Genomic DNA, 27,039 nt, shown 5'->3' on the forward strand with positions numbered 1-27,039 from the left:
CTTCTCAGCCACACCTCTAACCCATCCCACTTTCAGCGGAAGTATATCCTCATTCTGTTACGTCTCACAAGCTATCAACATCAGCGAGAGCAGAACAAGTTATCTGGTACCGTAAGTAGTATCCCTTTATTTGTATAAAATACAGTATACATTTAGATTTTGACAAGGTTTATCAAACTTTTAAAAAGGGTCAAGGTCAAGGATATGGTTATATGGGAAATGAGGACAGGATTAAACTGGATATTTGTGGGTGTACTCAGGAAGTTAGTAGCTTGGAGAAGAAGACCCCTATGAGACCATAAAACATGACTCAGATATAGATATCTGGAGACAAAAAGTGAACATTGTTGAGAGAAGATTAGTGAAATGAAAAAGAAGTGAAAGTAAAGAACATACAGTACCAGAGTGCGTAAAATGTGCTTATCAGTTGTAGGGGATAGATATAGCCTATAACCTTTTTTCTATCCTTGAGAAATGTTTAATGCATTGTTTTATGTTAAAAAATAAACACTGTTTACAAATGATTGAAATTAAGATAAACAGTTTCTTTATAGGGAGCCAATAAATAACGTTTATGGTATAGTAGTTTTGGATATATGTAGCTCTGTTAAGAATGAAAGTGGAACATTAAGTCATTTCCTCTTTCTTTGTGCTACTAATTTCAGTTATCAAAGTTTCAAAAGGTAACTTAAAATACTCTTTCTCTCCCTCTCTTTCTCTCTCTCCCTCTCCAGAGCAAGCTGCTTCTCTCCATTCTTAGTTTGCTGCCATGACTTCAGATGGTAATATAACATGTTTGTTTTGAGATCAACTCAAAAATAATATTATTGTTTTAGCAAGCTGCGGACAATTGTCATTGATTTTTTCTACAACTGCTGTAGTTAACTTGCTGTAGTTGTATATAATTTGTCTACCATGTTTTGTAGTTATAAAATAAAAAGGCATCCTAAAAGATGCACATTGTGAGGAATGATAACAAATGACATTAAGGTAGCAAGAATCATACTGCTAGAGAGCATTAATACTACACCATTGATATTACATGGACAAATACTACAGTATGATGACATTTTGATGTTGTGTGTGTCGAACGTGAATGCAGACAATACTTCCCAGCTTCCTACATGTTTAGTCTTGTCCATTTAGGGCACATACACCAAGTGGGATTGTCTAATATTGTCTTGATAACTGTAACTCTTTCTTTTCTAACCTGACTACCAGCTGCTGAGTTTGTGGATAGACACAGGGCTGAGCTCATCCAGAGGGTTCGCATGGTGATGCCCATAGCAGATGATCTGCTGAGAAATGAAATGATCCATCCTGAGATGTACTCTAATATTCAAACTTCCAATACCAGCCAGGACCAGATGAGAACACTGTACGTAGTCCTACAGTCAGGAGGGCCAGAAGTGAAATCAGCCTTCTACAGGAGTCTGCTGAAACAGCACCCTTATCTAGTCGACGATCTGGGTACATTTCTCTCTCTTCCTCTTGATATCAGTGCAATTTACAAGACTACTGTTATGTAGAATATATAAACTTTTTACACATTTACCATTTGTCACACATTCCCCCATTCTGTGTTTAAGGACATAACTACTCTCTGATGTTAGTTTTATTAAGGTAAAGTAGAAATGTAACCCAGTCACAACTCAAAGTGAAATCTGTAAGTGGTTGTCTTGACAAACAAACTATAATTGACCGTTATATTCTTGATGTTTGTCTGTTTTCATTTCTAATTTACTATTTCAAAAGCAGCAGAATTACATCATCACACAGTCTGTAATATACAGACACATGCCCTTTAGGAAATAACAATTTATCAAAAGATCTCTCTATCTCGTTTTCTCCCTCCCACCCCCTAGATGGCTCTGTTGGAGCTCTAGGCGATGGTTTTAACATGGGAGCATCTTCTTCAGGGAGATCTACAGGACATCTTCAGCCAGGTGTTGTATTTGATCATTTCTCTCTCAGGTCCTCTTTAGGCTTATCTTTATTGGCAATAATAAAATGTATGGTATATATCCACCATTGTGGATATGGTAGTTCTCAATGACATGATTTTGTGCGTTATATGCAGTCAGATTGATAATTATTGGCAATCTTGATAAAGATTAGCAAAAAAGACAATACTATATAATATAAAAAATATAATATAATATAAAATAAACAATACAAATACTGAGCTATATGGTAAGTTTAAAAAAAGGAGGAAATTGTACTATTTTATTCTAATACAATTGTTTAGAGAAATATACATTTTTAACAAGTGATACAAAATAAATCTAAAAAATATAGGGGTCAAAATGGTTGGCACCCCATTTTTCAATAATCTAACACCCTCCCCTTGCGAGGATAATTAAACAGAACCGTTAATATAATCTAGCACCCTCCCCTTGCGAGGATAATTAAACAGAACCGTTAATATAATCTAGCACCCTCCCCTTGCGAGGATAATTAAACAGAACCGTTAAAATAATCTAGCACCCTCCCCTTGCGAGGATAATTAAACAGAACCGTTAATATAATCTAGCACCCTCCCCTTGCGAGGATAATTAAACAGAACCGTTAATATAATCTAGCACCCTCCCCTTGCGAGGATAATTAAACAGAACCGTTAATATAATCTAGCACCCTCCCCTTGCGAGGATAATTAAACAGAACCGTTAATATAATCTAGCACCCTCCCCTTGCGAGGATAATTAAACAGAACCGTTAATATAATCTAGCACCCTCCCCTTGCGAGGATAATTAAACAGAACCGTTAATATAATCTAGCACCCTCCCCTTGCGAGGATAATTAAACAGAACCGTTAATATAATCTAGCACCCTCCCCTTGCGAGGATAATTCAACAGAACCGTTAATATAATCTAGCACCCTCCCCTTGCGAGGATAATTAAACAGAACCGTTAATATAATCTAGCACCCTCCCCTTGCGAGGATAATTAAACAGAACCGTTAATATAATCTAGCACCCTCCCCTTGCGAGGATAATTAAACAGAACCGTTAATATAATCTAGCACCCTCCCCTTGCGAGGATAATTAAACAGAACCGTTAATATAATCTAGCACCCTCCCCTTGCGAGGATAATTAAACAGAACCGTTAATATAATCTAGCACCCTCCCCTTGCGAGGATAATTAAACAGAACCGTTAATATAATCTAGCACCCTCCCCTTGCGAGGATAATTAAACAGAACCGTTAATATAATCTAGCACCCTCCCCTTGCGAGGATAATTAAACAGAACCGTTAATATAATCTAGCACCCTCCCCTTGCGAGGATAATTAACAGAACCGTTAATATAATCTAGCACCCTCCCCTTGCGAGGATAATTAAACAGAACCGTTAATATAATCTAGCACCCTCCCCTTGCGAGGATAATTAAACAGAACCGTTAATATAATCTAGCACCCTCCCCTTGCGAGGATAATTAAACAGAACCGTTAATATAATCTAGCACCCTCCCCTTGCGAGGATAATTAAACAGAACCGTTATCTTAAATGTTTTATGAGATTGGAGAACACGTTGGGAGAGATCTTAGACCATTCATTCAGAATGTTTCCAGATCTTTGCTATCCTTTGCCTGCTCTTATGGACTACCCTCTTCAAATCAAACCACAGGAGATTGAGATGGCCATTGCACAATGCTGATTTTGTGGTCAATTGATTTTGATTAGTGCTTGGGATTATTGTCTTGCTGGAAGTTTCAGCCTCCTGACAGAGACAACCAGGTTTTTGGCTAAAATGTCCTGGGACTTGGTAAAGTTCATAATGCCATTGACCTTAAGGGCCTCAGGACCAGTGGAAGCAAAATAGCCCCATAACATCAAAGATCCACCACCATTGTCACATCTACTCCCACTCCTCCTCTCTGGCGCTCGTTGTCACCAGTTTACTCATTATTACACACACCTGTCACCATCGTTACACACACCTGTACCTCAAGAGACTCACCTGGACTCCATCACCTTCCTGATTACCTCCTCTATATCTGTCACTCCCTTTGGGTCTTTCCTTTAATTTATTTTTCTAGAAAGTCAGTTATGATCAAATTCTTATTTCCAATGACGACCTACCCCGGCCAAACCCTAACCCGGACGACGCTGGGCCAATTCCCAATCATGGCCGGTTGTGATACAGCCTGTAATCTAACCAGGTTGTCTTTAGTGATGCCTCAAGCACTGAGCTGTAGTGCCTTAGACCGCTGCGCCACTCGGGAGCCCAAAATTATAATTGGAAGATGATGTGTAAACTCTAACATAGCCTATTAGATAAAAAGGGAACTCCAAACACATTTTCTCAAGTAGCAACTGTTTAGCTGGTTAAACAAAGGTTAGCCATGTGTTGGCAATAATGAATGTCCAAGTCAAAAAAGATACTCGTGGGTGCTTTTTCAAACCCTATGTCAGATGCTTTGTTGAATATTAGGAGTTGAGAAATAAAGTTGACATGATAAGTAACATTCACCTCTTTCATATTGTGGTCATGCAATGTACATTTAGTTTGTTATTACTAGCAAAATTGATTTGACAAAATCCACTTTATTTAAAAAATATATTTGTGAACCACCTGCAGTATATGCGTGGACACCTAGGGGGGTGCAGATCCCAGTTTGAAGACCCCATGTAATATATAGACACGCCCTTTAAAATTTAATAATTCAATGTGTCTGATTATCCATTTGTTGTGTCTCCTCTCTCTCTCTCTCTCTTGGGGGCCCTGTTGGAGATCTAGAAGATGGTTTTAATATTGCATCTTCTTCAGAGAGCACTTCATTGGAAGGTAATGAAGTTATGGAGATATCTTCAGCCAGGTCTTGTATTGTATAATTTTTATCTCCTGTCCTCTTTAGACTTAAATGTATTGACAGTTAAATAGGAGTAAACATGCACCAAAGCCTGATAGTGTTTTATATGTATAACATTGATGTTATATATCCACCATTGTGATATACAGTATCTGTAGTTCTAAATTACAAGACTGTGTTTGATATATGCATGATGTTATCCACTCATAGGTCATGCATTACCTCCTGCCTCTAATACATCGCCTGGGACTGGAAGACTATCAGCTGAACTTGGTGAGCTTCCAACCATTTGACATGCTTGTTAAAACCACTGAAGCAACTCACCTAAAAATCTAATTGATCAGAGAGTATTCCCCTTTTTGGTTTCCAATTTATAATGGCATGTAAGCAAAATATGTCCAATTTCAAAACTCCTCACAGATTATGTTAATTGATAAAAGCAGAATAATTTCAGGAATCAGTCTACGAACTGGGTAATTGACACTTTCCCCCTCTTAGTAGGGAAACAGACCAGGCTTACTGGCTTATAACTAGAATTTCACATTTGTTCTGGCCTCTGGGGGAAGGCAATGGAGTTATTGAAGAAGATCAAACTGCTTTTATAGTGATTGTGATGTCAGACAAAAAATATGCAGCCTGTAACTGACCATTATATTCTCAATGGGTTTCCTCTGTTTCAGATACGAAATCAAATGAAGATGTAATGTTAACGTATGACCTCACTACAATTCTGGGACATGGTGCAGATGGAACCATTGTGTACAAGTAAGACAATTGTTACATAATTGGTGTAATGGGTGTAATCTGTTTTTGTGTCTTTACAAAACACATTTTGAGTTTAGTAATTTCCTCTACCCTTCTCTGCCCTCTAGGGGTACGTTTGGTGGCCGTTCTGTGGCTGTGAAGAGGATTCTTGAGAAATTCTTGAATTTTGCAGAACGGGAGGTCCAGCTGCTTTATAAGTCGGACAGACATGTAAATGTGGTCCGATACTTCTGGACTGAGAGGGATGGGCAGCACCAGAACATTGCCATTGAGCTGTGTGCTGCATCACTGAAGGAGGTGCAACCTCACTACCCCACCCCCCAATCTTCCCTCTCTCCCTGACAGTTTAACACACTCCCAATTATTGTTTTTGTCTCCTTTTTCAGTATGTGGAGGACAAGAATTTTAATCGCCATGGACTACAGCCTGTGGAAGTGTTAAAACAGATGATGCGAGGACTGGCACATCTGCACTCTCTCAAAATAGGTAATAATCAGATTATGCTGATATGCTGAACTGGAGTGGAATGGTATCAAATACATCAAACATGGTTTCCAGGTGTTTGATGCCATTCCATTTGCGCCGGTCCGAACCACTGTTATAAGCAAGCCGTTTTCCCCTCAGCAGCCTCCTGTTACTTCTACTTGCCCCTTCTCAATATACTTTTAGTAGCAATAAAGTGCACAGTATACGTAGTGTTCAGAGAATACAACATGCTTTCAATTAAAATTAAACTCGTATATAAAATGAAATTCAAGACTAATGAAATTCAAAACGACACAGTAGAGCAGTTTTGGTGACTGATCTGCCTAATATGTTCTCCCCAGTTCACAGAGATGTGAAGCCCAACAACATCCTGTTTTCTATCCCAGACCACCATGGCCAAGTCATTGTCAAGATCACAGATTTTGGGATGGCTAAGATGTTGGATATTGGCAGACAAAGCTACAGCATGAGTTCAGGAGCCATGGGAACCATGGGCTGGAATGCCCCAGAGGTCCTGAAAAAAGACAGCAAAAACAACCCTGTGAGTGGACCTTTGCAGTTTTGATAACTAATTTATCATTCCTTTATTCAGTGGTGTTTCTAGGCATAAGCGACATGTGTCTACTTAAACTGCAAAAAAGACTCCATCCCATGACAAAATGTGTAGAACTGCAGGAAAGTAGTTTTAAACCTGCAATTTTGTCTCTCAACCCCATGTCAAAATATGTAAAATTGCAGGAAATATGCTTTAAAACTGCTACGTTTTATCTCAGTCCCATGGCAAAATGAGTAGAATTGCATTAAATGTGTAATCAAAATGTTCTTTCTGCCCCATGGAAAAATGTGTAGAGTTGCAGAATTTTCTTAAAAATAATTTAAAGCTGCACATTTTTCTTGCCTCTGCCACGAGGGGGGCCACTAACATGTTTTGCATGCGAGGAGGGGGTGCTGCCCCCCAACCAAATCTTGCTTCAATCATTGGATTATCAATAATAATATTGTATTGTAGCGACCCGCACAGACAGCTGTGTGTTATGTGTTAGGCTAGTAGGTGGTTGTGTTCGCGGGGTCCGACATGTCAGTCAACCTGCTATCTGCCAATCACGGGAATGCCTGGAATGTTCTGATGCCGGGCATCCTGGTGGTTGGCGGAGTGGCGTGGAGGGGGGTTGGGCAGGGGGATGGAGCATTGGAAGTTAAGACCAGGTTTTGCCTTTGTTCTCCCTCTTACGTCTGGGCTTCACAAGAGAAGGTCACGATTGGCTTGTGGGCTATCTTTCATTTAGTTGGCGTGGGCTACGGCCAAACAGTAGCCTGTGTAAAGTTGGTTTAATAAACCGTCCATTCGTAAACTCAATCCTCTGTCTGGACAGTTGTTCTTTGATGATCTAGTCAGGTCATTACATTGGTGTCAGAAGTAAAAACGTTGATAAAAGTTAGCCAGCTAGCTAGCTGACTTCTGTGGCTAGCTACCGTAGGTGAGAACGGGGGTTGAAAATGCTTCGAGGGAATCCGAAAGTGAAGGTGGAGGTAGGGGACGATTATGGCCAAGGAGATACAGGTGAATGGACGTCGGAGGTTCTGGCTGAGGAGATCGCCAGGGCGTCGGAGCGCAGAGGCCGCTTGAGGGAGGACGCTAGAGTGTTGGCGGCTGAAGCGGGCATGAGCGCCTTGTCGACTGTGTTTCGCGCGGATTCTGGTGGGCGGGCCGAAGTGGTGACGTCGACGCGGCGGGACGAGGAATCTGGGGCTCAGGATGTAAACAAACATGGCGGCGCCCAGTTCCCGGCTGCGTCCGTATCTGTTAAGACCCCGAAGTATTCCGGTAAGGCGGATTGGGAAGCTTTTCATGCTCAGTTTGAACTGTTAGCTCATTTTAGGGGGTGGTCGGATGAAGAAAGGGCACTGCAGTTGGCTTTATGCCTCACGGATGAAGCTCTGTCCTGTTTGATATTGATTAGCCCCGAGGACAGACATGATTATGGCGCTTTAGTGGGAGCACTGAGGAGGCGCTATGGACAGTGTGTACAGCCCGGGCTACTGCGCTCCGAACTGAGTAATAGACGCAGGCAGCCAGGAGAGCCTCTACGGGTGTTAGCTAATGACATTGAGAGCCTCTCTCGGCGGGCATATGCTCACATGCCCCCCTCCGTGCAGAGCGAGCTAGCACGGGACCAGTTCATACAGGCGCTCTCTCCTACGGAGCTGCACATACAGACCCAGCTGGCTCATCCTGAGTCATTGCAGATAGCCTTGGAGATGGCTTTGGAGAGGGAGCTGGTGTGGGCTGGGACTTCAGCTGGGGCTTTGGTGGGGGTGCAGGGAGACACACCCTCTGTGCGAGCTGGGGGGCAGAGCAGCCCGGAGCCGGAAAAGCCTGCATGGGTGGCTGAAATGACAGAACTCATTCGTGCTGTGTCGCTACAGGCGGCACAAAACACACACCCTGGTCCCAGGGTCTGCTGGGGTTGTGGCCAGCCAGGCCATCTGCGCCGAAATTGCCCCATGTCCCCCAGAGCTCAGGGAAACGGCTCGGGGTCCGCATAGGCCGGGTAGTGCGGACCCCTGGCTTTCTATCCCAACCACCATCATCTTCAGGAGGAGCCCACCGGCACAGACGGGGAAGCAAGGCTCCACTTCCCCCAGAAGCAGACGAGAGCAAGCGGATGGAGCCTGTTGTTGTGGTGGGCCGGACCTGTGTTGGGGACTTTTGTCATGTCCCTGTCACTGTGGAGGGTGTGCCCTGCTCCGCCCTGGTGGACACTGGGTCCACAGTAACCCTGGTGAGGCCAGATATTGTGCCAGGTTGGACTCAGTGTGAGCCTACAACTGTGCAGCTCCGCACAGTCACAGGTGAGCTGGCACCCATGAAAGGGAAGGGAATAATGACTCTGACAGTAGGGGGCAGGACTGTGCGTCATCCTGTGTGGGTGGCGGTTGTGCAGGACCCTTGTATCCTGGGGTTGGACTTTCTTAGGAGCACAGGCTGCCAGTTAGACCTAAATAGGGGCACACTGAGCTTCCAGGGAGGGCCGGAAGTCACCATGGCCCCCCCTAATGTCACATTCACTCAACCCAACAAACCCTTTACTCCAACAGTTAAAGCAGCAGAGACTCATGGCTGCCCCCCCTCCCCCACAGCTGTGTGTGACTTTTCCCCAGCCCCCCTGTCACCTACTGCGGTGTGTTACATTCCCCCAGCTACCTCCATGACACAGCCCTCTGTGAGCCCAGGCCGCGCCCCCCCAGCCCAGCTACCCCAGATGGGAGAGGAGAGGACACTGTCTGCAGTGAGGGAGATATGGGGGAGGAACTGTGTTGGTCTTGACCCCGAGCAGCAGGAACGGTTGTGGCAGTTGCTGTTTGAATTCAGAGACAGCTTTGCGCTGAGTGAGGAAGAGGTGGGTCAGACTCATCTGGTGCAGCATGAGATCGACACAGGTGATGCTCGGCCCATCAAGATGCGTCCCCGCCGTATCCCGCTGGCACGCCAGGAGGCGGCAGACAAGGCTGTGTTGGAGATGCAGCGGGCAGACTTCATTGAGCCCTCAGACAGCCCCTGGGCGGCGCCAGTCGTCATGGTTCCGAAGAAGGGGGGCAAGCTGAGGTTCTGTGCGGACTACAGGCGGCTGAATGAGGTGACCAGGAAGGACTCATACCCCATACCACGTATCGATGAGTCGCTGGACCTGGTTAGGGGGTCCTCCTGGTTCTCCTCACTAGACCTCCGCAGTGGCTACTGGCAGGTGCCCCTCTCCCCAGAGGCCAGAGCCAAAACTGCATTCTCCACTAACAGAGGACACTGGCAGTTCAAGGTCCTGTGCTTTGGCCTGTGCAACGCTCCAGCTACTTTTGAGCGTTTGATGGACAGGGTGCTGGATGGCATCCCCAGACAGCAGTGTCTGGTATACCTCGATGACATCCTGGCCCATGGCAGCTCCTTCCAGTCAGCCCTGGGGGCGCTACGGCGTGTGCTGGAGAGGGTGGCTGCCGCAGTTCTGAAGCTCCACCCCGAGAAGTGCCACTTCATGAGGAGAGAGGTGTCCTTCTTGGGCCACCGAGTGGGGAAGGAGGGGATCAGCACCATGGAGGACAAGGTAGGGGCTGTCAGAGACTGGCCCACCCCCACCGACCAGCGTCAGCTGAAGAGCTTCCTGGGCCTGGCCTCGTACTACAGGAGGTTTGTACGGGGCTTCTCAAGCGTTGCTGCTCCACTGAACCGCCTGCTGCCGAAGGACAAAGCTTTCACTTGGACAGTGGAGTGTGAGGAGGCGTTCAACACCCTCAAACGTGCACTGATCGAGGCCCCCGTGCTCGCCCCCCCTGACCTCACCTTGCCCTTTATCCTGGACACAGACGCGAGCAATGTGGGCATGGGTGGGGTGCTGGCCCAGGTGGGGCCAGCGGGGGAGAGAGTGGTGGCGTACTTCAGCAAAACATTTGACAAACATGAGCGCCGCTACTGTGTCACCCGGCGGGAGCTCTTGGCTGTTGTGGCTTCCGTCAAACACTTCAAGTACTACCTGGGTGGTCTGCCCTTTACTGTAAGGACTGACCACTCTGCTCTCCAGTGGCTCATGTCTTTCAGAGAGCCAGAGGGCCAGGTGGCACGCTGGTTGGAGGAGCTTCAGCCGTATGACTTCACGGTGGTGCACAGGGCAGGGGCACGCCACTCCAACGCCGACGCCATGTCCCGTCGGCCCTGTACTGCAGACGGCTGCCGCCACTGTGAACGGAGAGAGGGACGGGAGAGAGAGCTGTGTGCAGAGGGGGTCTGTGCCACAGTGTGTCGGGCGAGCGGGCCTGTCTGCTGTGAGCTGCAGACTGTCGACATGGCTGAATGGCGGCAGCAGCAGGGACGGGACACAGACCTACAGCCAGTGCTACAGTGGGTAGAGGCGCAGGTGAGGCCACCATGGGAAGAGGTGACAGCGCTCTCACTCGCGACCAAAGGGTTGTGGTCAAAGTTTGAGAGACTGCGGCTGGCTGATGGTGTGCTACAGCGGGCATGGAAGGAGTCAGCTACGGGAGAGGAGAGGTGGCAGGTGGTGGTCCCAAAAGCATTGCGGGAGGCTGTGCTCCAGAGTACTCATGGCGGGGTGGGGACTGGACACTTTGGGGTCACAAAAACACTGCGCCGTCTCCGTCAGGGCTTCTACTGGGGGCAGCACAAGAGGGATGTGGAGGACTTTTGTCGCCGCTGTGACAACTGCACAGCGAGAAAGGGCCCCCCAGGCCGCTCTCATGCTCAGCTCCAACAGTTCCCAGTGGGGGCTCCCATGGAGAGGGTGGGAGTGGATGTAGTTGGGCCGTTCCCCACCACAGACAGTGGAAACCGCTGGGTGCTCACGGCCATGGACTATTTCACAAAATGGCCCGAGGCCTATGCTCTGCCTGACCAGGAGGCAGAGACCATCGTCGACGCCCTGACAGCGGGGATGTTCAGCAGGTTTGGAGCTGCAGAGTCCATCCACAGCGACCAGGGCAGAAACTTTGAGTCCCGTGTGTTCGCCACCATGTGTGAGAGGCTGGGTATGCACAAGACCCGCACTACTCCTCTCCATCCTCAAAGTGATGGCCTTGTAGAGCGCTTCAATAAAACGCTTGGACAGCAGCTGGCCATCGTCTCTTCCAAACACCAGCGTGACTGGGACAAGCACCTGCCTATGGTCCTCATGGCATGCCGCTCCGCTGTCCAAGACTCCACCTCCTGCACGCCTGCCCTCCTCATGCTGGGGAGAGAGATCCGCACCCCTGCGGAGATGGCGTTTGGTCGGCCCCTGGATAGCCCTCATGTTCCCCCGGGGCCGGAGTATGCCCGGAGACTCCAGGACCGCCTGGAGACAGCCCACACCTTCGCCAGAGAGCAGCTGGTGAATGCAGGTGTGAGGCAGAAGAGGAACTATGACGTGCACACCCAGGGAAGGCACTTTGTGGCTGGGGAGCTGGTCTGGGTCTACAGCCCGCTAAGGAAAAAAGGCAGATGCCCCAAGTTGGACAGTCACTGGGTGGGACCCTGCAGTGTCCTGGAGAGGGTAGGGGAGGTTGTTTACCGGGTGCAGCTTCCTCCCAGGGGGAGAAAGGTGGCACTGCACCGGGACAGGTTAGCCCCATACAGAGGGGCCTCTTCTCCCCAAACCCCAGGAACCCCCACAATTCCCCTCTCTGGCAATGCCATTCTCCAGGCACCCACCCCCAGGTGCCGCAGACAAGGCTCCAGACAGCCCACTCCCCCTGTCTCCCCCCCTGTGTCACCGCGTGGTTCCCCAGAGCCACGGACTGTATTACCCGTTCCCGCTTCCTTGTCCCCCATATCCCTGCCTTCATCCCCTGGTTCCCAGAGGGGCACTCTGCGACCATCACGGCCACGCAGGCAAAGGAGACCTCCGGGTCGCTTCAGAGACTTTGTTTGTTCCCTCGGGGACGAGGGACTTTGTGGTGGGGGGGCTGTGTAGCGACCCGCACAGACAGCTGTGTGTTATGTGTTAGGCTAGTAGGTGGTTGTGTTCGCGGGGTCCGACATGTCAGTCAACCTGCTATCTGCCAATCACGGGAATGCCTGGAATGTTCTGATGCCGGGCATCCTGGTGGTTGGCGGAGTGGCGTGGAGGGGGGTTGGGCAGGGGGATGGAGCATTGGAAGTTAAGACCAGGTTTTGCCTTTGTTCTCCCTCTTACGTCTGGGCTTCACAAGAGAAGGTCACGATTGGCTTGTGGGCTATCTTTCATTTAGTTGGCGTGGGCTACGGCCAAACAGTAGCCTGTGTAAAGTTGGTTTAATAAACCGTCCATTCGTAAACTCAATCCTCTGTCTGGACAGTTGTTCTTTGATGATCTAGTCAGGTCATTACAGTATATTATCAATATTTCCTTATCTTCACTTTACTTTATACTACGGAAGTGGATCATAGTAGTTGTAGTAGTATACACGCTTAGAAAAAAAGGTGCTATCTAGAACCTAAAAGGGTTATTCGGCTGTCCCCATAGGAGAACCCTTTGAAGAACCCTTTTGGTTCCAAGTAGAACTATTTTGGTTCCATGTAGAACCCTTTCCACAGAGGGTTCTACCTGGAACCAAAAAGGGTTATTCAAGGGGTTCTCCTACGGGGACAGCTGAATAACCCTTTTAGGTTCTAATTTGTATAGCACCTTTTCTTCTAAGAGTGTAGTTGAGTTGGATGTACAGTATATTGGTCATTTGTGGTGATTTTATAATAATAAAGTATATTATCTGGGCTAATTAAGGCACCTCTGTTTCTTCCTCTACAGACCAGTGCTGTGGACATCTTCTCTGCCGGCTGTGTGTTTTACTATGTTTTAACAGGAGGCGAACATCCCTTTGGAGATATGGAAGACGGACTTGATGTTGCCATTAATATCAGACAAGGACAATTCAACCTTGTAGGATTACAAGGAGACAAACACAGTAAGGCCACAGCTTCTTCTCTGCAGTTCACACTGCAGGTCATGCACTCTGATCTGACTGATTTCCCCTTTTCTGAATAGTAACTAATTCACAGTAAAGACAAATGGGTTTTGTAACAGTGGCTTGTATCTTTGGAAATCATGTTTGAAAAGAAAATATATTCCTCATTAATGAATGCAACTGGGTTTTTATTCTGTGAAATCATCCTATAGCTATAGGAAATACTTTAATCACAATGTTTTTAAATAACCAAACATGACCTACATTATTTTTTATTAAGGATCTCCATTAGCTGCTGCCAATGAAGCAGCTACTCTTATTAGGGTCCAGCAACATAAAGGCAGTTACAGTGCATTCGGAAAGTATTCAGACCCCTTGACTTTTTCCACATTTTGTTTCGTTACAGCGTTATTCTAAAATTGATTTAAAAAATATATAATCTCAATCCACACACAATACCCCATAATGACAAAACAAAAACATTTTTTTTTTAATGTTTGCAAATGTATTAAAAATAAAAACGGAAATATCACATTTTCATAAATATAGACCTTTTACTCAGTACTTTGTTGAACCACCTTTGGCTGCGATTACAGCCACGAGTCTTCTTGGGTATGACACCACAAACTTGGCACACCTGTATTTGGGGAGTTTCTCCCATTCTTCTCTGCAGATCCTGTTAAGCTCGGTCAGGTTGGATGGGGAGCGTCGCTGCACAACTATTTTCAGGTCTCTGCAGAGATGTTCGATTGGGTTCAAGTCCGCGCTCTGGCTGGGCCACTCAAGGACAGACTTGTCCCGAAGCCACTCCTGTGTTGTCTTGGCTGTGTGCTTAGGGTCATTGTCCTGTTGGAAGGTGAACCTTCGTCCCAGTCTGAGGTCCTGAGCACTCTGGATCAGGTTTTCATCAAGGATCTCTCTGTACTTTGCTCTGTTCATGCTTCACTGTAGAGATGGTGGCAGGTTTCCTCTAGATGTGACGCTTGGCATTCAGGCCAAAGAGTTCAATCTTGGTTTAATCAGACCAGAGTTTCTCATGGTCTGAGTCTTTTAGGTGCCTTTTGGCAAACTCCAAGCGGGCTGTCATGTGCCTTTTACTGAGGAGTGGCTTCCGTCTGGCCACTCTACCATAAAGGCCTGATTGGTGGAGTGCTTCAGTGATGGTTGTCCTTCTGAAAGGTTCTCCCATCTCCACAGAGGAACTCTGGAGCTCTGTCAGAGTGACCATCTGGTTCTTGTTTGCCTCCCTGACCAAGGCCCTTCTCCCCTGATTGCTCAGTTTGGCTGGGTGGCCAGGTATAGGAAGAGTCTTGGTGTTTCCAAACTTCTCCCATTTAAGAATGATGGAGGCCACTGTATTCTTGGGGACCGTAAATGTTTCAGACATTTTTTGGTACCCTTCTCCAGATCTGTACCTCAACACAATCCTGTCTCGGAGCTCTACAGACAATTCCTTCAACCTCGTGGCTTGGTTTTTGCTCTGACATGCACTGTCAACTGTGGGACCTGATATAGATGTGGGCCTTATATGCTAGGTGTGTGCCTTTCCAAATCATGTCCAATCAATTTAATTTACCACAGATGGACTCCAATCAAGTTGTAGAAACATCTCAAGGATGATCAATTAAAACAGAATGCAACTGAGTTAAGTTGAGTCTCATAGCAAAGGGTCTAAATATTATGTGTTCTTTTTTTTTTTTTTTTTTTTTTTACATTTGCCAACATTTATAAACGTGATTTCACTTTGTCATTATGGGGTATTGTCTGTAGGTTTATTTTTTATTTAATCCATTTTAAAATAAGGCTGCAACGTAACAAAATGTGGAAAAAGGGAAGGGGTCTGAATACTTTCCGAATGCACAGTATACACAATTTAAAATATTACATTACATTTCATAACACTTTTCACAACACATTGTGTGTGCCCTCATGCCACTACTCTACCACATATCTACAATACAAAATCAATGAGTGTGTAGAGTACGTGTGATCAAATTTTATTAGTCACATGCGCCGAATACAGCAGGTGTAGACCTTACAAAAAAATGCTTACTTACGAGCCCCTAACCAACAATGCAGTTTGAAAAAAATATGGATAAGAATAAGAAATATAAGTAACAAGTCATTAAAGAGCAGCAGTAAAATAACAATAGCGATACTATATACAGGGGGGTACCGGTACAGAGTCAATGTGCGGACGCACCGGTTAGTTGAGGTAATATGTACATGTAGGTAGAGTTATTAGTGACAATGCATAGATGATAACAGAGTAGCAGCGGTGTAAAAGATGGGGGGGCAATGCAAATAGTCTGGGTAGCCGTGTGTGTGTGTGTCTCTTCACGGTCCCAGCTGTTCCAATAGGTGCATTTTTATCTGTTTTTAAAAAATCGTATTCTTCTGCTTGCATAAGTTACCTGATGAGGAATAGAGTTCCATGTAGTCATGGCTCTATGTAGTACTGTGCGCCACCCATAGTCTGTTCTGTACTGGGTTTGTGAAAAGACCTCTTGTGGCATGTCTTGTTGGGTATGCATGGGTGTCCGAGTCATGTACTAGTAGTTTAAACAGACATTTAAAACATTTACCTGGAGCTAACTCTGCAAATACTGTAGATATTTATAAGTGGGGACACAAACAATGAGGGCACCATCCAATGTACTTATGCATAAATCATCATATACATTTTTACGTGATTTGGAATATAACATATACTTGGTTTTACCTGCATTAAGAACCAATTTCAGTTAATAAAGGCTTTCTGCCAGGCAATGAAGGCAGATGAAAGCTCTGACAGAACCTGGTCAGCCATCGGGGAAATAGCATACACAACAGTGTCATCTGCATACAAGTGAAAGTGATTGCTTCTTCTTCAGACAAACCAATATTGTTCATGTAAACAGTAAAAAGAACCTTGACAATGCAGTGTACTGACAGAGATTGGAGGTTTGCTGGTGTGGGATGGAGTACTTCTCAGCGGAGCGCCTGACGTCACACTATGGTCACATTTTTTTAGTTGTTGGCTTGGTTGTCGTCACGTCAGGCTCTGGGTGTGTTCTCTTCTGCCGTCTCGTGTTGAACTCGAGGTAGTAATCTTGGAAAGTCTGCTCCTCAGCAAAGGAACGCATGGCGAGGTAGGTGTGCAGCAGCAGGTGGGGGAAGCGGGAGGTGAAGTAGGAGACAAAGTCATCAGGGATGGAGCCCAGAGTCTCCTGGACCTCCTTAGGAGAATCGTGGCAATGGTGTTTCTATGAGAAACAACATGTTGCTTATAAAATGTCATTTACACACATTTAGTTTCTTGTATCAGATTTACATAAATACTACATTTAACAGGTTTATGGGGGTAGTAGGTGTCATAGAGGATGCCTGCATCCTCAGGTTTTTGACTAATTAAATAAGGTTTTGCAAATAGACCAACACATTATTATTATTATTCATTTGAGTCGTATTCCGTTATAGCGTAGTTTGTTAAATAGTCTACAGGGACAAAATATAGACCTATCCTATCTTTGTTCATTATGTTGAACATGTTTGCAGTCCACATTGTTCTAAGTAATTGCATGACTTCAATATGAAAATGCACTATATGACCAAAGGTATGTGGACACCTGCTCATCGAACATCTCATTCCAAAAACCATGGGCATTAGTATGGAGTTGGTGCTATAACAGCCTCCACTTTTCAGGGAAGGCTTTCCACTAGATGTTGGAACATTGCTGCGGGGACTTGCTTCCATTCAGCCACAAGAGCATTAGTGAGGTCGGGCACTGATGTTGGGCGATTAGGCCTGGCTGGCACATCCAAACGTTTCACAGGAAAGGGGGATTGTCCACTCACCGTTATACTGCTCCAAAATGTCATGTTTTATAAACATCATGGAACCATTTTACAGATTATTTTCGCACTTCTCCAAAAATGGTAGACGGCTCCAAATTGCATTGCATGCGAGGCATGAACATTCTCAACATAAAGCCATGGACGGCAATCATTCAAATGTATTTTGGTTTTGAATTAAATTAAATGAATACAAATTATATTGTTTAAAAAATTGTGCTCGTTAAGGACACACCTCAATCATTTCCTCCCCTTCCACCTCAGTGCAAGCGAGCTGATGTTTAGAGAGGTAAATTTGCCGAACCTGGCACAAGGGGTGTAAAATGCCAGAGCGACTGTTTTTACATGCACAAATTTCCAGAATTTGATCCTACTGAATAGTGATCCAAAATGTTGTCTGAGAGAGACCTGATAACATTTTTGATTATGCCCTGTCATTAAAAAAAATTCTAATCTTTGTCAACTCAAATTAGGTTGTAAGCAACACTACTGGGTCTTTCTTCATTGAAATCATCACATTGGGTCAGAGGAAGACATTTTATCAGCATGTTTCTTAATGAAAAAGTATATTGGTTTTAAACCCCCTCATGGTGACTGTGTTTGGTCTTGTCTATCCCAGAGGACATCGTGGCTGAACACCTGATAAAATATATGGTGACTAAGGAGCACCAGAGGAGGCCTTCTGCTGAGAGCGTGCTCAATGACCCTTTCTTTTGGAGCCTGGAGAAACAGCTGAAGTTCCTCAAGGTCTGAGTCAATTAGAATTGGTCACATTTAGATATAAAAGAAAATCAAGCCATTCTATTCCCTGAAGAAAGCTCACCACAATAACTACAATGGGGACACAGTAAATATAACTACAAGAGGCAATACTGTAGCCCTCTTTCTCGATGACTGTCTTTCTGGAATCTCCATTGAAAATGTTTGTCCTTGTCATTGATGAGAACATTATGGATACCAAGTTGGTCAGACAATGGATCATCTTTAACCATTGGTTAAAATAGCCCATAGCTCTTCAGAGAATGTTCATGAAGTCTCTTTTTTCCTGGCAAGCTGAAATTGTTTATTTATATTAAACTGGAATACAGTGGAGCAAAAACAGTCAGTCAGGTACTCAGGCTAGTAATCAATGACTCTATTGGCTACAAAGCTAGAAGGTAATAAAGGACAAATTTGAGTAATTAAAGCCTTGTTTTCCCATGTAGGATGTGAGTGACTGGATTGATGCACAGTCAAAGCTGAAGCAGTTGGATGACGCAATCATCAATCAGCTGGAGTCAGAGGCAGAAAAAGTGGTCATGGGGAACTGGATGATACACATCACTAAGGATCTGCGAGAAAGTTAGTGTCTGAGGATTAGTATTTGAACACCAACAGACTGTGAGGCCTTAATATAATTGAAGTACTGTATATCACAGCCACTTTAGCCTGGTCCAACTCAAGAGCGTCATGACTGGCATGACAATGATTGACAGAGGTGTTGGCTAAAACAGATCTGGACCAGGCTACAGCAACATCTCCTATATTGGTGGAATCACAAAATGATGGCTTCTCGTGATGACATAATTCTGGATAAATTCTTGCTATATTGTATATGTAGTTATCATTGTTTGCTTACTGGCTGTCGCTCCTTCCTCTGCAGATCTAGAAATACGCAAAGGAGCATATAAAGAGGACTCTGTTGTAAGTCTTCTACGGGCCATAAGAAACAAGGTAAGTGTGTTCTGTCCATTGGCAATGAATTACATCATATCTATTGATATGATATGTATTATATTATTCTAGTAGTTGTATATTATCAAATAAAATGTTACTGGTCTTGTACAAATTTTGCAGATGTTATTGCAGGTGCAGTGAAATGCTTAGGGAAGGATCAACATTTACATAATGGGTACCCGGAGGAAAATGGAGGAGGGTGTCGTGTCTTTGCCATCATTAAATTGAAGACTATTTTATCAAATCAATTCTCTGTAATTATTACTACGTGATTAAACTAATCATGTAAATGTAATTAACTAGGAAGTTGGGGCACCAAGGAAAATCTTCAGATTACAAAGTTATAATTTTCCTAATATAACTCTTCAGATATTTTAATATCTGATCAATTAGTCTTCTAATTAATGAATTATTCTTTACCTCACGTTAGTCTCATTCCAAACGTTATAAATTGTTGGTTATCTGCACGAACCCAGCCTTCACTATGAGTCATCCATACATCAATTGTCTTAATCATTTATTTACTAACTAAATAATCACATAAATTCACAAACAAACAAACAAACAGTAGACATGGTTACAAGGACATGATAGGGGAGGTTCCCTAGTGGGCTAAGCCGATATGACGGCTTGGTGGACAAAGGGAAGTGGGTGTGGACTGAGAAGGGCGCGCAAGACAAAAGAGTCACTATACAGTTGATAATTATATTAATTTAAATGCTAATCCTGTGCACATGAACGCTCATTCATTCGGGAATAATTGCAATCAATATATATTTACGCTCGTCCGTCTTTCTGTTGGAAAGTTCATCCGCGCATCTCTCTCTCTGCTTTCCTGAAGTATTTCGGGGTTAGAATGGATACTTCAGAGTACCATTCAGAAATGTTTTTATAGAATAGATGTTTCGGCGGTTGTCGGTCTTCGCATTCCAGGTCGACATAATTTCTAGCTGCAGACTAGTAGTTAGTATAGAATATTGGCTCTTATTCTGTCGGGATCAATAGTCTCAGACAACCAATCAAAAAAAATCTACAAAAAAAATGCAATTCCTTACTCAGGGTCTCCTCTATGTAAACTGTATCCTTCCCTGATACCAGTATGTCTGAATCATCAGCATAAAGCAAGAGTTTGCACTTTACTGTATCTGGCATATCATTAACGTGTATATAAGAAATGAGGAGCCTAAAATTGATGCTGAAATGGGCATATTCTAAAAGGCATTAATTTAAACTTTCTTAATATTAATTGACTTTACTAACAACAAGAGGGATTTATGTTGAAGCCTATTTAACTTCCTATTTAAGAAATAAGAGGTAGGCCTACCTGTTTGACAGACAAAATTAGGTTTTAGGCAGCCAAATCCATAGATTTGTTAGTCAATTCCTCCACCCACCATGCACTCTTTAAATAACAGCTCTTCACTGACACAGAAGTAGGCTAAGTTAAAACCAAGACTGGAATTGGGGGGGTATGAGAGGGTATGCCATAGGCCTGCTTTTATCGAAGAAAACTGAAAAAAACGCAAGCCTACCCCTTGTTAGCTTAAGATTTTGAAGAAAATAAAAAAGGATCTGATTTATAAAGTGATCTATAACACGCTTTGGTCCATGCTTTTTTAAATGTTAGAAACAAGCTGTAAAATACCAGAGAAAGACTACGATGCATATGGGGATACAGTGGCTTGCAAAAGTAATCACCCCCTTGGCATTTTTCCTATTTTGTTCCCTTACAACCTGGAATTAAAATACATTTTTGGGGGGTTTGTAATCATTTGGTTTACACATGCCTACCACTTTGAAGATGCAAAATATTTTTTATTGTGAAACAAACAAATAAGCCAAAAACAGAACTTGAGCATGCATAACTATTCACCCCCCCAAGCCCCCCCCCCCCCCCCCCCCAAAAGTCAATACTTTGTAGAGCCACCTTTTGCAGAAATGACAGCTGCAAGTCTCTTGGGGTATGTCTCTATAAGCTTGGCACATCTAGCCACTGGGATTTTTACCCATTCTTCAAGGCAAAACTGCTCCAGCTCCTTCAAGTTGGATGGGTTCCGCTGGTGTACAGCAATCTCTAAGTCATAACACAGAATCTCAATTGGATTGAGGTCTGGGCTTTGACTAGGCCATTCCAAGACATTTAAATGTTACCCCTGAAACCACTCGAGTGTTGCTTTAGCAGTATGCTTAGGGTCATTGTCCTGCTGAAAGGTGAACCTCTGTCCCGGTCTCAAATATCTGGAAGACTGAAACAGGTTTCCCTCAAGAATTTCCATGTATTTAGCGCCACCCATCATTCATTCAATTCTAACCAGTTTCCCAGTGTCTGCCGATGGAAAAACATCTCCACAGCATGATGCTGATACCACCATGCTTCACTGTGGGGATGGTGTTCTCAGGGTGATGAGAGGTGTTGGGTTTGCGCAAGACAGCATTTTCCATGATGGCCAAAAAGCTCAATTTTAGTCTCATCTGACCAGAGAACCTTCTTCCATATGTATTATATGCATAACTATAACCATCGGCAATATTATAATTTTTTAAAATTTAATGGTGCTCCGTGGGATGTTCAAAGTTACGGATATTTTTTTATAACCCAACCCTGATCTGTACTTCTCCACAACTTTGTCCTTGACCTGTTTGGAGAGCTCCTTGGTCATCATAGTGCCGCTTGCTTGGTGGTGCCCCTTGCTTAGTGGTGTTGCAGACTCTGGGGCCTTTCAGAACAGGTGTGTGTATATATACTGAGATCATGTGACACTTAGATTGCACACAGATTAACTTTATTTAACTAATTATGAATGTAATTGGTTGCACCAGATCTTATTTAGGGGCTTCATACCAAAGGGGGTGAATACATATGCATGCACCACTTTTTTAATTTTTGAAACAAGTTATTTTTTTCATTTCACTTCACCAATTTTGACTATTTTGTTTGTCAATTACATGAAATCCAAATAAAAATCAATTTAAATTACAGGTTGTAATGCAACAAAATAGTAAAAACCCCAAGGGGGTGAATACTTTCGCAAGGCACTGTATCATTGTTTTGTTTCTTTGACATTGAGGCAGAGCTACAACCTTCTATAGCCGAGGAGAGAAAAAATGTACTTTGCTTGGGAAGTAATCTAATTCTGTCACTATCAATTGATTAAGCTATTTGCTTTCTGAACAGTAGAACATTTCTCAACCCAGACAGCTTTCAGTGAAAACCTTGTGACCTTCTCTCATTGGGTTAAGCCAAGGAAGAAGATCAGCCAGCAGTTAAAGCATACTTTTTTCCTGCGTCTGTAGGCCTTTGATGGAATGGTAGGCCTAACTTTTGAAAGTACCATGCTCAGATTCCTAATGACATCTCAGATTTAATTATTTACAAACAGGGATAGTTTCATTGCAAACAAGACACACTGCAACTCAATATTAGGAAGGTGTTCTTAATTTTTTGTGCATTGTGTATATAATGGTGTATATGAATAGAAAATATGTGTACAGCAGTAGTTATATAGGATGAGCCTTGACTAGAATACAGTATATACATATGAAGTTGGTAAAACAGTATGTAAGTGACCAGTGTTCATTGACTATGTACATTGGGCAGCAGTCTCTAAGGTGCTGCTACTCGAATGAAACACTATATTGGTATTAGTTGTTCATTGTGTAACATTAATGCTTATTTCATTATTGAAAAAATTAAGATTGTTATCAGAATTCATCAAATACATAACATATAGACGTATTTATTTGTGTGACTACAGCCTCCTTTTAATATACTGAACAAAAATATTAACACAACATGCAAAAATGTCAATGATTTTACTGAGTTACAGTTGATATAAGCAAATCAGTCAATTGAAATAAATGAATTTGGCCCTAATCTATGGATTTTACATGACTGGGCAGGGGCGCAGCCATGGGTGGGCCTGGGAGGGCATAGGCCCACCCACTTGGGAGAAAGGCCCAACCACTGGGGAGCCAGGCTCAGCCAATGAGAATTCGTTTTTCCCCACAAGAGGACGTTATTACAGACAGAAATACTCCTCAGTTTCATTAGTTGTCTGGGTGGCTGGTCTCAGACAATCCCACAGGTGAAGAAGCCGGATGTGGAGGTCCTGGGCTGGTGTGGTTACATATGGTCTGCGGTTGGGAGGCCGGTTGGACATGCTGCCAAATTCTCTAAAACGACGTTGGAGACAGTTTATGGTAGAGAAATTAACATTCAATTATCTGGCGACAGCTCTGGTGGACATTCCAGCAGTCAGCATGTCAATACCACGCTCTCCCTCAACTTGAGACATCTGTGGCATTGTGTTGTGTGACAAAACTGCACATTTTAGAGCGGCCTTTTATTGTCCCCTGCACCTGGGTAAATACGAATTTGTTCTTAACTGACTTGCCTAGTTAAATAAAGGTTACATTTAAAATAAAACAATTATCATGCTGTTTAATCAGATTCTACATATGTCACACCTGTCAGGTGGATGGATTATCTTGGCAAGGAGAAATGCTCACTAACAGGAATGTAAACACATTTTTGTGTGTATGGAATATTTCTGGGGTCTTTTATTTCAGCTCATGAAACATGGGACCAACACGTTACATGTTGCATTTGTATTTTTGTTCAGTACTGTTAGCCTCACTAAATGTGTGCAAGTGACATTCTATAAATTGTATGCTGTTTCCCATAGAGTAACCATTACGATGAAATTCCTGATCTCCATGAGATGTTGGGCTCAATCCCAGAAGGCTTCATGTTCTACTTCACCTCCCGCTTCCCCCACCTGCTGCTGCACACATACCTGGCCATGTGCACCTGTGCTGAGGAGCTGACTTTCCAGAAATACTACCCCAAGTTGAGAGAGGCGTGGATGGTCTATGACACACCCACAGCCTAAGACCAAAAAGTACTTTACACCAACCTTTGAAGTGATGACAACCAAGCCACCAGCCCAAATATTCTGTCTTTTTCAAGGCTTTGCTTTTATTGTTGATTTCATAACATGAACCTGCAGTGCACTGAATCCAGAGACATTCCTTCTATGTAGACCAATGCAATAACTATTCCATAACTAGATAGAGGCTGTCAGATCACTGTACTGTCAATGTACTTTATTGTTGTGACACAAAAGTGACCTTTTTTTAAAAATCTGTTTTTCTATTACATTCTGTATAAAATAGTATTCTTTATGCATGAATGTATACCTGATCCTCTGTGCACCCTGACATAGGCACATCCAACGGAGTTCATCATTTTATTTTTATTGCTGTACTTTGTTTTGTTGACGTCTGTGTATAGATGATGTAATGCTTTATAGATGACGCCTGCACCATGTTTGACTATGATTGCTTTTAGTGCCTCAACTCAATTTGAGTGGTCCACAATGTTTTAATTTTACTTTTAATCTGTATTTTGTATTATTGTATCATTGTGTAGTAGATGAGAAAAAAGAAGAAACCCGCACACTGCTCTTGATAGTATCACTGCTCTTTATTAAGATTTACGTATCGGCCTCAAGGCCTTCGTCAGAGTTCTTTTGAGTGTTTTTAATTGGCACCCTTATGTAGACATTACTCCTCCCACATCCGTTCAATGCATCGAATGGGTTTGGAGTATAGGGAAAACAAGTATATGTTACCAAATATAACAATGTGCATTTCATAAGTATTCTAATAATTCTAATAAAGTGTGTACATAAAACTTATTAAACAGGACTGTGAAACCACAATGAGGACATCGACCTATCAACTAAGGTTTCATAAATCATTGGGTACAGTACAAGAACAAACATCCGAGTGATCTGAAGTGGCGGCATTAACTCATATTCACATTTACAACATAACACGCATGGGCATTTCATCATTAAGACCTTTTGGGTATAATGTCTGGAGGGTGAAAATCCCAAAACCTTCTCTTTTGCTCAGAGTATTATTCATATCACCTCCCCTGTCTGATATCTTGACTTTCTCTATGCCACAAAATCTAAAGGTAGAAATGTCATGTTTTAGGTCATTAAAATGTACTGGAACTGGATAATCCCTGTCCTTTCTCCTGATTTAACTTCTATGTTCACTTCTCTGTCTGAGAGGTTTAACCTACATAACACAGCCCACATGGACATTTAATCATGTAGATAACATGGGTGGTGGAGCACGTAATAATGTCATTTATTTGGAACCGTTTTCCTTTATGTGGGTGGCAGAAATATTCACACTTCATCATATTGTTGCACTGTGAGCAACCCATGCATGTATAGCTACCATTTGGAAGAGGGCGTAAAAGAGCCTGGCTCATTTTTTTTTTTTGGCTGGCGGTTGGTGTAACAGATGTATATGTACTCTCCATGCGTTGTGTTTTCTCAAAATAAATCAATTCGGCCAGTGGTCCCAGTTGAGCATCAATTATTTCTGTTGTTAAATGGGAAACAGCACGTTAGTTGTGCAGGGCTTAACAGTATTGATGGCTGTCGATGGTAAAATCCCTTGCATCACATTTTCATACTGGGCGAACAAAATACAAAAATACAATACAAAATATAACATGTGTAAATACCTGTTGTTAAATGGGAAACAGCACGTTAGATGTGCGGGGCTTAACGGTATTAATGGCTGTCGATGACAAAATCTGTAGCATGAAGACAACTGTGTTAGCAGTGGCTTATGTGACCATGACATCGGTGTATGCTAGCTAACACACTTATTTACAGCAATCATATGCCAGAAAGCCCCTCAATCCCTAACAGGTACCATATACCCACACATGTATAAATCAGTAACGTACAGCAAACTTGTACACATTGGAAAATAGAAAATAAAGAACAGTATTCAGAACGTGACCTACCCCTTGCATCACATTTTCCTACTGGGAAGACCTGTCGTTCGCGATCTCCCCCTATCTGCAAGCGGGGCCAATCACAACACACCTTATTGTCATCAGAGTTGAACTAACCAATAAGAATGCTAGAACATTAAATACACATTTCTTTAGAGGCAAGTGGAAACATAACCAACCCTGTTACATTGGCATGGACCAATTTGTCGTGTAAATTGCGACCTCTCCTATATACAATAAGTGGTGGGTTCCTAAATTCAGCTGGCAGAGCTGGGTCCGATGATAAAACATGCCAGTGTTTCTTGACAGCATCTCCCACTTTGCGCGAGTTCAGAGTATATGTGGTGGTGAACATTAGAGTGTTCTTTACCTTTAGTGGGTCTTTTTTGTAACAGTTCATCTAGTGTTTCCCCCAATGCCAAATCAAGAGCTTCATCCACACATTATGGAGAGTAGCCTCTTAGAAACGGATTGCGCATCTCCGCTGCTAGATAGTCCTCTGGCATATACTGCGCAGTCTGAAAAACTGGCTTCTTGGAAGTCCTCTTTTTAACGGCTCAGGGTGGAAGCTGTCCCCCTGTAACAGAGTATTTATGTCCGTTTCTTTTCTGTACAGAGTTGTAAACAGGGTTCCATTTGATTTCTCAATCCACGTATCAAGGTAATGAACACATTTAATGTCACATAAAGGTTAGCATAGCTTGGAGTGAATGAGGAGCCCATCGATGTTCCATCCATTTGGAGGTAGTAATCATCATCAAACCTGAAATATTTATACGTCAAAACATATTCAGGCAGCTCTAGAATAAAGTTTGTTGGTGGGTATTTGTTAGTATCTCGGTCTCTCAACTAGTGAGCTAGAGCTGGCAGCCTCACTGCTAGTCTATTAGAGTTGACCCTGGTCCTTCTGATCACTGCTAGTCCATTATTCTACCATGGTCCTTCTTATTACCGCAATCCAAGATGGCGTAGCAGTCGGACGTGTGTTTTGTCTTGTCCCGTGTAAATAGTCGTTTTTCTCGCTTTTTTTTATATATATTTGGTATATATTTTAATCACTCTTTCCATCTGCGGACTGAATATACTTTCCTGCAACCCGCCTCACCCAATGTGGCACGGATCTGCTATTTTTCAGAAGCTAGCCAGCTAACTAGCTACTAGCTAGTAGGCAGT

General features: G+C 43.5%; 1 protein-coding gene across 1 annotated transcript; it reads left to right on the top strand.

Annotated features, from left to right (window-relative positions):
* On the top strand, positions 1-25,420 carry LOC120041248 (serine/threonine-protein kinase/endoribonuclease IRE1-like). The gene is made up of 15 exons (XM_038986189.1): positions 1-111; positions 735-782; positions 1,222-1,470; positions 1,866-1,946; positions 4,742-4,789; positions 5,025-5,087; positions 5,495-5,579; positions 5,687-5,876; positions 5,966-6,065; positions 6,407-6,606; positions 13,334-13,490; positions 17,944-18,071; positions 18,530-18,665; positions 18,967-19,037; positions 23,726-25,420. Exons 2-15 carry the CDS (start codon positions 770-772, stop codon positions 23,930-23,932), a joined length of 1,728 nt encoding a protein of 575 aa, XP_038842117.1. The 5' UTR covers positions 1-111; positions 735-769; the 3' UTR covers positions 23,933-25,420.
* The last annotated feature ends 1,619 nt before the right edge of the window (positions 25,421-27,039 follow it).

This window comes from Salvelinus namaycush, chromosome 3 (assembly GCF_016432855.1).
Source record: "Salvelinus namaycush isolate Seneca chromosome 3, SaNama_1.0, whole genome shotgun sequence".
Classification (NCBI taxonomy): domain Eukaryota; kingdom Metazoa; phylum Chordata; class Actinopteri; order Salmoniformes; family Salmonidae; genus Salvelinus; species Salvelinus namaycush.

What these genes read in the sequence shown, in the direction of transcription:
- LOC120041248 (XM_038986189.1), top strand. An exon ending in GATGGAACCATTGTGTACAA is followed by an intron (nt 5,580 to 5,686) that starts GTAAGACAATTG and finishes TCTGCCCTCTAG; the next exon opens with GGGTACGTTTGGTGGCCGTT. An exon ending in AACAGCTGAAGTTCCTCAAG is followed by an intron (nt 18,072 to 18,529) that starts GTCTGAGTCAAT and finishes TTTCCCATGTAG; the next exon opens with GATGTGAGTGACTGGATTGA.